This window comes from Acyrthosiphon pisum, chromosome A1 (genome assembly GCF_005508785.2).
Source record: "Acyrthosiphon pisum isolate AL4f chromosome A1, pea_aphid_22Mar2018_4r6ur, whole genome shotgun sequence".
NCBI lineage: Eukaryota > Metazoa > Arthropoda > Insecta > Hemiptera > Aphididae > Acyrthosiphon > Acyrthosiphon pisum.
Genome location: NC_042494.1, coordinates 12746709 through 12757817, shown reverse-complemented (window position 1 = coordinate 12757817; position 11109 = coordinate 12746709). Strand labels below are relative to the sequence as shown.

The 11109-nt window shown below is 27.7% G+C and overlaps 2 protein-coding genes across 5 annotated transcripts in view; both read right to left on the bottom strand.

The window, feature by feature from the left end:
- LOC100165806 (cytochrome P450 302a1, mitochondrial) overlaps positions 1-11109 on the bottom strand; it is a 29742-nt gene that overhangs the window by 3760 nt on the left and 14873 nt on the right. The window lies entirely within an intron of this gene.
- On the bottom strand, positions 323-8623 carry LOC107882140 (isovaleryl-CoA dehydrogenase, mitochondrial). Of its 2 annotated transcripts, XM_008182980.3 has the most exons (10): positions 8517-8623; positions 8258-8416; positions 4430-4519; positions 2925-3146; positions 2574-2735; positions 2239-2401; positions 1451-1544; positions 1251-1341; positions 738-906; positions 323-656 (listed from the first exon to the last, which is right to left on the bottom strand). In XM_008182980.3, the coding sequence occupies exons 2-10, from the start codon at positions 8384-8386 to the stop codon at positions 523-525; spliced, it is 1254 nt and encodes a 417-aa protein (XP_008181202.1). In that variant the 5' UTR covers positions 8387-8416; positions 8517-8623; the 3' UTR covers positions 323-522. The 2 variants fall into 2 exon arrangements, with proteins under 2 accessions (XP_008181202.1, XP_001943671.1); XM_001943636.5 differs by having other exon boundaries at positions 8258-8541.

Below are 11109 nucleotides of genomic sequence, written 5' to 3'. Positions count from 1 at the left end.
TGTTTGTATAGGGGAAGAAATTGTAGGTTTGTAAATACGTGTGTTTTTTTTTGATTTGACAGATTTTTTGGTTGGCACCCGTATAGGCATCTGCCATGACCGGTTGGGGGATGGCGGCACTTCTCTCCGGACACCGTGACTTGCCCGAAGAAAAATGCCACCCGCGGCCGAGTTCGAACCGGCGCCGGTATGCGTCGCAACCGACGCCTTAATCCGTTCGGCCAATCCGTCCCCCACAGTATATATTTGGTACCTACCAATAGCGTATATATTCAGTTATAATATTATATAATTTTAAAATATACAAACAATAAAATCAAAATCACACAAATATGCAACATAATATCTGCACTGTAGTATACTAGTATTATAGGTATATAATGTACTAACTGGTACAGAGTGTATTTTGAGAATAGAAGTACATTATAATAATATTATACAAGAAAACCATTATAACGTGATCGATGATAGGGCCAACTGTTTAAACACCTTTTATTGAAAACATAACACGACCTAACCGTTTTAAGAGTATTCTTTGTTTAGCGATCTGCCAATAATTAGTCTTCTGATTTCACTGGTCCCTGCACCAATTTCGTACAGCTTGGCATCTCTCAGCAATCTGCCTGACGCGTAATCGTTTATATATCCGTTTCCACCTGTTATTTCAGTGGACAAATATATTACCTATGCTTAACGATACAACAAGGAAGGTAAATCCGTTAAGGTATGATACTTACCTAGACATTGTATTGTGTCCAATGCCATTTTAACAGCGTTTTCAGCAGAAAAAAGTATCACTCCGGCACAGTCTTTGCTGCACACATGTCCTTTATCGCAAGCTCTACTTATGTTGTATAGATAATTCCTAGTGGCACTCAATGTTGTATACATATCAGCGATTTTAGCCTGAAATGTATTAGAGAAGAATATGAGTTGAGTAAATATAATATCTATATTTTTTGATGTAATTTATAATATTATATTCTATTCGACCTATATAGTAATACTATATATAGAGTTATTATATAGGTACAGTAGTAGGTACTGCAGTATAGGCTTAGAAAGTCGTACAAAACATTATATAAACGGTTATTATTATATTTCAATACCTAAATGAAAGTCTAACAAATTTAAAGATAACCAAAGACCAAACATTTCACTATTCTATGGCAATTATCCGGTATAAATATTAAATTATTTATCTGACCTACCTGTTATAAACAATGTACGTAATATTTTTAAGCTATTACCTGAATTAATTGAAACTCTCCAATTTTAGTGTTGAACTGTTGTCTAGAATGAACGTAATCAAATGTCAGGTCTGCACACGCTTGCATTAATCTAAAATATAGACATTACAAAAATAACAACTGAATAATAGTTTATAATAGTGATTAATGATATAATCATTGATAATATATTTTTGATTATAAATTTTAGCTCAACATACCCAACAGGCCCACCAGAAAGCACCATCCTTTCCAAGTCTAGTCCTGACATTAAGACGTATACGCCTTTATTTTCCTCACCTAATACATTTTCAACTGAAATAAACATAAAATAACACCTGCTTAAACAATCGTGTTTATAGAATTCAACATGCGATATATGAGCAGTTTTTGTGTTTCAATATTTTAAATTCCTAATCATAACTCACTTGACAATTAAAATATCGTAAAAAACCACAATAAGAACACAGATGAAGTTACTACCTTTAAGTTTGTTAATATAGGTTAATTCACTCTAATATTTAAGTTTAAAACATTCAATTGGTTTCGCTGAACTCAAATTGAATAGGTAGTTTTATGTTTGTAACTTTATAAGACGGAGACTAATGACTATTAGGGATGATAGGTTAATATTATTGTACGTACAATACCAATACGCTTTAACTAACTCGGTATAGGTAATAAGTATACGTAATATGTGTGTTATAATTTACAGGATAAAACCAAAATAGTAACTAATATCAATACGAAATATGAAGAGAAATGCGGAAACTTTCTTTATCCAAAGACAGCAGTAAACTGGAGATTGAACCAATAGAATCCCTGCCAGCAGGATACGAATTAGACTAGCCAACCTGGAGACTCAGAGTAATAACTAATAGATAACTAACATTATTGTCAATTTGTAATACTTTTCAAAATTACAACAATATTTGAGTAACACCAGTGCATTATACATTGTATAAATTATTTCATGATTTATAACTTAAATCATATAAGTTATACTTACCAGGTACTTTGCAATCTTGGAAAATAAGTTCACAAGTGTTAGAACCTCTCATGCCAAGTTTATCGAGTTTTTGGCCAGTAGTGAACCCTTCATATGTTTTCTCAATTATAAACGCAGTAATACCATGCTGTTTTTTAGCGTCTGGATTCGTTCTAGCATACACCTATAGAAAAATATAATTTTTAATCGTAATTAATAATCATTATTATTATAAATTGTTTTGCATTTACATGTCATGTACAATTAATATTATATACGTTTAAATTTGTTTTTTCAACATACAATTATATTTTCATATTAATTTTTATCATAACCGAATGAAAATGTATAGGTACCACTAGCACATCGGCGTCTGGTCCATTCGTGATCCAAAACTTACTACCATTTAGAATATAATGGGATCCTTTTCGTTCTGCTTTTAATTTCATAGAAACTACATCAGAACCAGAACCGTGTTCAGACATTGCCAGCGCTCCAACAGCTTCACCTCTGCATAACTGTAAGCCAAACCAAAAAATATTGTTTAAAATTATAAATTTATAATTATAATTAAAATAGCACGGAGCGTAGTTATATACGTATATTTTATGGCCAATAGCGTTATATTATTAATGCATTTGTACTCGAATTCTTGATTAAAGTTTAAAAATATATTTATAAATGTATTACATAATGGTAATACAAACCCGTGGTAAGTATTTGGCCTTTTGTTCTTGCGTACCGTTCAGTCGAATTTGGTTCATGCACAGGTTAGTGTTGGCCGCGTAACTCAAGCCCACAGATCCGCTGGCTCTAGAAATCTCTTCCGTGGCAATGACATGGTCGGTATAGCTGCCTCCTGTACCTTCGTATTCTGTTGGAATGGTAATGCCCAGGAGACCTAGTGATCCCAGTTCCAGCCAGCATTTCTGTTAACAATTTTTAACGACCGACAAATAATATTATCGTGTCATTATTATTATTATTATTATTATTTTTATTTCTATATGAATTAGGTAATTAGGTACTTATATAGACTATATTAAAAAGTTGTACGTATTATATAAAATAACTGAGTTACCTAATGGCTAATTCCTAAATTTTACATCATCTTGTTTCTTATGCAACATTTTTCTTACTTACCCACCTAAATTAGCCCCTAAAAAAATCTTTTACACAAATACATAATTTTAATGGTTTTAATAAAATTACAATTAAATAAAAAATAAAATCTTTGTTTAGGAATTAGGATGTAGGTGTTGTCCGTCTTTATTAATCTGGAAAAATATTTTAATTTAGGTATTTTGTTCACAAGACCTGAATATATGGACTTCGGTATATTATTATAATATTTTATATATTATTCAGTAGGTAATAACAATAGTAAGACGATTAGGTACCAAATTTGTTTTTATTTAATAACAATAGATATCCTTCAGAAAAAAGTCAAAGTATTACCTAGGTAATTATCTATTACCTACTATCCTTAATTTTATTTTTTTAAATTACCAAATTTAAAATTTTTTTACTTAATAGTTAATGTATACATAATATAATGCCCACATAAAACAGCCATTCAGAAAATATTTAAAATACTTTTAAGATTTCAATTAAGTAATAAATAAACAGCGAAACTGTGAAACATTCGAACATATTGTATACTAGTACACGGAATATTGGCATATAGGTAGGTAATTAAATTATATATTACCTAGATTAAAATTAAGTCATTTTAAATATAAACTGCTTAAAAACTCAAACAATTTATTTTGTTTAAACTTTAAAACAAAAAATACAGTTTTTTTCAAAAATAAAAAAATACACCAACTCTGCGGCCAGGGCCCAGTAGGTAGTTACCTTTATACCTATTATTTTTGGATATAAATTTAGGTAATATGATAATGTTTAATAATATCTAACAAGTAACAAACAACAACATTAATAAAATAGTAAATTAATAATATTATAGTAACGTTCTATATACAGATTATACTCGTATAATATTATTATCTTATTTGTTAATGTGTTACATTGTTACCTACAACTTGTTCTAGATTAACAATTAACCGGAAAAATATTAATTTACTATAATATAATAATAATACGCATATATTTGTACCTACATTAATACCTTCTACAAAATAGGTAAGTATAGTCGGTATAGCTAATATTTTACTTTAATACTAATATCATGTAAATAGCAATAAATTACCCTTAGGTCATTGAACGTGTTTGTCTTGTCTATTTCAGCCGCTTTTGGTGCTATTTCTCTCTGCGCATAATCAAAAACGGTTTTCCGTAACTGAAAATCACCAAAATTAATTAAATTGAATGTCAACAATCTTGTATCTTGATTCTATGGTTATACTTATATACCTCAATATTAATATATCTCAATATGATAGCCTTATGTTTGCATTTTATATTATGTCTGTTCATATACTTATTAATTATCTTGTATTCTTGTAAGTATTGCTCATGTTTTTGCAAATTCTTAAATTCTAATAGCCAATAGGTATAGGTTTATTGATGAATATTATGAGTTTTAAAATTTATTTTATGATAGATATTGATCTCTAGTCTCTACATAAAGTCAACAATACGAACTCCTAATCAATAATCTATTAATAGATTTGTTCTTTATAGGTATTATAATATAATTAATAATTTTTAATAGCCTATATATTATTATTTTACAATAAAATCACTTATAAATTATTTCAGACTATAATAAACTTGGATCTACCTCATTATTTTATAAGTGATATTATAATTTTAAAATGTATAGTAGGTTGAAGGTATTATCGTTAATTATAAATACTATTTATTAATAAATTATAATCAATGGTATCATCTATAGAATTTTAATTAATTAAGTATAAAATATATTCCTTTTTTTTATACATATAGGTACCTTGGTAGGTATTATAGGTAATATTACTTTTCAGGGAAGAGGTTATATTGACATGACAATTTAATTTGTCATGGTTATTGATAAATTATTATAATAAATTCAACATTTTATGAAGTCTTTTATTTAAAGAATACCTATTCTTTAGGATTTAGGTTGTGCTTGATTTGGAGAATGACGTGCAATGGCGCAACTAGAGCTGAAATGTTGGGGGGGCTGAAGCCCCCACCTGACATTACATGAAAAGTAACCCGTGGGGGGTGATGTCCCCACACCCCAATATTTGTTCACTTAAAAATATAAAAAAATCATACAAACTAAATGAATTATTTATTTACTCAAGTATTTAATTAGGTACACCTTATTTTTTAATATTTATATTATAATTTTCAAACATTAACAATAATATTTTTTGCTTAATACCTTTATACTATAATATATCCCCGAAATAAAATATTACGTTTCCCAATAATATTTCAACGGTATGTAAATCATAATTATTATTAGAAGTAGATTTTACAAGTTTTACTTAATATAGGTAGATACAATATTTAAAAGATTATAAAATAAAAATATTTCGAGTGATCGATATATCAATTAATGAAATGAATAATTATTAAACAAATAGTTAATGAATGTATTATGTTTTCGAATTGAAAACTCCAACGATTATTTCGAAGCATACTTTTGTACTTGGAAAAACTTCTTTCCACGTCACAAGATACAATTGGTGCATATTTAAAACTCGATAAATCTTCAACTGACAGTTCTTCGTCTTCATCACATTCAGTTACCTCGCCGTTGATTATAACATCGATTTTTTTTATTGTAGAATATCCATGATTTTTTGATAACACATTTGTAAATTTAGATCTAGTGAATTCTATTCCTAGCCCTCCTTCTTCGAATTTAATTTTAATATTTTCTATGAGCAATAAACTATTTCTTAAAGTAACATTCGATTTCTCTAGTTTTGTTATTGTATCTATTAAACACTGAAAGTGTGTTGTAATAACGGCGAGCTCATTTTTTAACTCTTTATTATGAAAAACACTACGCGCATTTTCAATACACTTCACTTCATTTTGGTTTAAAGCGTTAATAACACATTTTACCTCATTGAAATATTTCCCATAATAAATTGCTGCTTCAAGCCATGTAGGTACCCCAACGAGTTAAAATTGGTTGTGGAGGTAAACTCAAATTGGGATACATTTCTTTGAAAATATTTACACGTGAAGTTGCTTTTAAAAATATCTTTTTAGTATTTGAAATTAATCGATCGACATTTTGATATTTTTCTCTTATGACTTCAGCTACTCTGTGTAGTCTATGAGCCATGCACGTTACATGAATTATTTAGGGTAAAATACTTTAAGAGCTTCGCCAGATTTAACCATGTACGGAGCAGCATCTGTTCTATTCAACAATACTTTTTCATCAAATATTTTTTCGGGCCATAAAATGCTCATGGAGTCATTAAATAATTGGGAAATTGTTTGAAAATTTACCTTTTGTAATTGCTCAACCGTTAAAACAATTTGTTTTGTACATTCTTTAGATGATAATTTCCCAATTATGACACTAGCAACATATCATCTCTGTACATCAATTGTCTTATCGATGGAAACCCAAATTGGACTGTTCCCTATTTCATTCCTAATTTTACATAAAACTTCATCATAGCATAAAGGTGAATAGTTCTTTCGGAGGGTAGATTCATCTGGTAATTTGAGTTTTAGATATTTTTCAAAAAAAAATTTAAACTGTGGATTGTTTAATTTAAAAAGTGAAATATCGTTAGTCAGTAGGTATCTTTACAGACCTAAATTCTATGAATTGTAGAATATGGAACATTTATGCAACTATCAATAAATATGCAATAAATATGCATTTTCATTCAAATATGAAAAAAAAATTAAACCATAGAATCTACACATTACGATACGTCGACATTTATAATCAAAATTATTCTAGGTGAATTGTAGAAGAACATGCATTTGCATATAAATCCGGGCCGTACTAATCAGTAATCTTTTAAAAGAACTATTATTAACATATTATGTTGTTTCACATCATGATATAAAACAAAACAATATTATTGTTAATTTTTGAATATTATTTATTGTATATTAATTGTTTTAACGAAAAGTATACCTATATTATATAAGTATAATAATAATATTATAATAATATGTTTGTAATTAAATATTAATAATGCAATAATTACACTAATTACGTTTTAAAAATGCCACGTGGTTGTCAGTAATATTGTAGTCTGGGGGTTATTTTTCCTAGGATCGGGAATTTTTTTCAAGGGATTTTTATTTCACTTTTACCTATCTCTACGTTACAGTTCAGTGCATAGGTATACTGTAAAATTATGTGTAATAATCTTACCAAATAAAAAATAATTTATATCATACCGACATAAATTGTTTTCTTAAAATGAATATAAACATACAGCTTATGATATTTACCATATTTGTTGTAGGCCATATATAAAAAAAGAGTTTAAATAAAAATTAAAAAAATTAAATAATTACAATTTTTCCAAAGTTACAGTTTTCTTACAGTTCGATTTTTAAAGATTTGTTAATATCTAGGAAAGAATTGAATATTTTTTTTTTGAGGGAGCTATTACAAGTTTTGGGGTGCTAAGCCCTCCCAGCCCTCCACCCCTTAGTTGTGCTTATGAATTGACGTGGAAGGACAGAGTGTACCTTATTATTTTTTAAAATAAGTCAATTAAAAATTGATATCTTTGGATAGGTAGGTACGACATTTTTGTATATCGTTGCATCAATTACATCCCCCTTTTATTATTCGTCCAATTCAAGCACGGTATTTAGGTTAGGTTAGGTTAGGTATTTAATTATTCCTATAGGAATCTAAAATTTAGACGTGTTAAAATCTGTAATTACGTACTGAGACTTAAAGTTTAGAATAACAGTTTTAACTTGTAAGCACGTTATTATTAGGTATGGTTATTAATTATTTTGTTGAATACACCTCTGACTCCTGAGTTGCGACATCATCAGATTAGCACCAATAGCAACTACAGTCTGCATTTATTTTGCTGTGTCTACAGGAATGTCGACTGATTGAAAATAAACATTTTCTACTTACCTGAATTTGCTCATCGTTGAGGTTAAACAAAATATCGTCGATTGGATAGTGCGACAGAAACCGACGTGCTATTGTTCGATGACAAAAGCTTGTGAGAAATAAACTGCCAATGCGAACTGAACTATTCATATTTTCGGGGTTTTAATGCGTGTAGACAAGCTTATAAAAAATGTAAAAAATATAATTAATCCCACGTATGTAAAATGCGTATATTATATGATTTAGAGGCGTATTATAATAAATTTATTATTAAACATACATCGGGCATGTCCTATAGATTATTGAAACTGAAAGTGTTTGCCTACACTCTACGGTGAAATATTAATCATTATACAGTTAATAAGGCCAACCCATGACTGTAGTAGCCAATAAATGGAAGTAGAATAGGTAATAAAGTACAAACTGATGACTAACGATTAATACACGTGATCTATATAACCGAATACCTACCGATTATATAATTGAATAACATGTTTGTTTTAATTTGTACATGCAATAGATAAGTATTGTAATAAATGACACGCAGAGGCGGAAATCATAATATACCTATCAAACAGTTCTTACCTTAAATTACATGAAAATAGCAAATTACTATTTTATAGTGTTGGGATAGTACTCGTTAGGAAACTGATAAAGGTGTTATTTATTTCTTATGAGGTTATTATAGGTTATTTGGATAATAGTAAATCATAATCAAAACACATCACTTACATATATAATTGAACACCAATAAGCAAACCAAAACATTTTAAATAAATAGTTGCAAAATATACCTATATTGCCATATTGGTTTTATTTAGTATAATTTTAGATTCTGAGTGGAACGATGAATGTATTGATTTTACAATGATGTATTTTTTATATTTTATTTTTTTTTTGTGGCAATAAAACTGCTTTGATTTTGGAGAAGGTATAGGAGTAGCCAGTAGGTACAGTATCTTGTTCGATGGGAAATCTAGTTGGTGCATTCGGGAGGTCAAATTTTAAAATCCCCAATAGTGTTCAAAAGCGCCGGGAAAAATAAAATAAAAATTAAGGAAAAACGGTAATTTTTACGCAAAATTTTTACGAGAAAATTGATTTTGGTTTTTGGTGTAACTTTATAACAAATGACCGTAGATACGTTTATATTTCCATTTTCTATGCGTGATAAAATTTTGATTTTTTTTTTTATCTGTTAAGAAACATTTTGTTTCCAATTTTATTAGTCTTTTTTTCTACGAATGTCAATAAAACTTTATTTGTTGGGTAAAAACCTTGAAAATGCAATACAAGCCTCCTACTATATTGTTAGAATGACATTTGAAAAATATTAAAAATCCTTAGTCACAGTTTTTATTTATAAGCATTTAAAGTTCAAATCTTGAAAAAATACAAAAATTAGCAAATTATTTTGAATTGAAAATTCATAAAAATTATTCTTTTTAAATCTAAGATTTGAAAATGTAATTCAAGATTTCTCATAAGTTTACCTACCTTTATCAAAAAAAAAAAAAAAATGTCTGCAAGCAAATCAAATTAAATTTTTATGAGCGTTTGAAATTTATATTTTTATAATATTGGATATTCACTCGATTTCTCATGAGGTTTTGTTATTTTATTGTTATTCAAAAACGAATAACTGCAGATACATGACAATTTTACTGAATGTTTATATTTTCATTTTCTATACACCATAAAATATTTTGACTCTTTTTGAACTGTTTACGGACATTGTCAGTTTTTTTTTCTATAAATATCAATAAAATTGTATTTGTTGTTTAAAAAAGCGGGAAATTTTAATGAGACTCCTGATATATATTGTTACAACAGCAGTTAAAAAATATTAAAAAATACATACGCACACGTTTTTTTTAAGCTTTTAAAGTTCGAATTTTGACAAAATTTATCAAATTTAAAATTTAATAACTATTTTGTAGTTAAAAATTTATTAAATGTTCAACTTTCATAGCTAAAGATTTAAAATTTAAAACAAGGTTCCATGTAAATAGGATATATAAAATACTTTATTCACAATAATATCATTAAATATACTTAGTTATATGATAGGCTGACTAACCGTTTTCGCTCAGAATCGTTTTTCTTATAGAATTATATTATATCACTGAATTCAAATTTAACACCATCCATTACAGTGACCTGCTTGTAACCTACTGTATAGCAGAGCGACATCCACTAATATTTTTTTGTTGATTATTTGCGAACACTTTTTCAAAAGTTTCAAGTAGGCAGTAGCCTTTGCATTTTAAGTCTATCAGTTGATAGATAACTAAATATTTTGAAGAAAATCTTTCTTTAATTTTCTTATTAGTTCTACCTAAAAAATAACTGACATATGTAGAATAAATATTTATAAGTGCCAAGTTAACAGAGTTCCTATTAGAATGGTTTATTACATTTATAAATGTAAATTATCTAACACTATTTTTTATTGATTTAAATATAAATACTTTGATTAGAACCAATAGATAAAACTTTTTTATTTATATTTGACAAACAGTTTTATAATTTTTTTTTATGGTTACACACAGGTTATATTAAAACATACATTTAGTTTAAAGTATAACATAATTTAAAAAGCATTTTATGTTCATAACACTACAAGTCTTTGATTCATATTTTATTCATCTAAATAATGTTCTTATAAAGTAGGTAGTTTATATAATAATGAGATGAGATTACTTAAATAATACATAGTATTTAGTTTAGTTATGCATAATTTGTTATTAAAAAGTTGGTACTACACAAATATATTAAAATACTATATCTATGCTACAAGAAAACGCAACAAATTATGACTATAATACGGTTTTAAAATTAGGTATTTACAAAGAAATATTGTTATTTGTTTA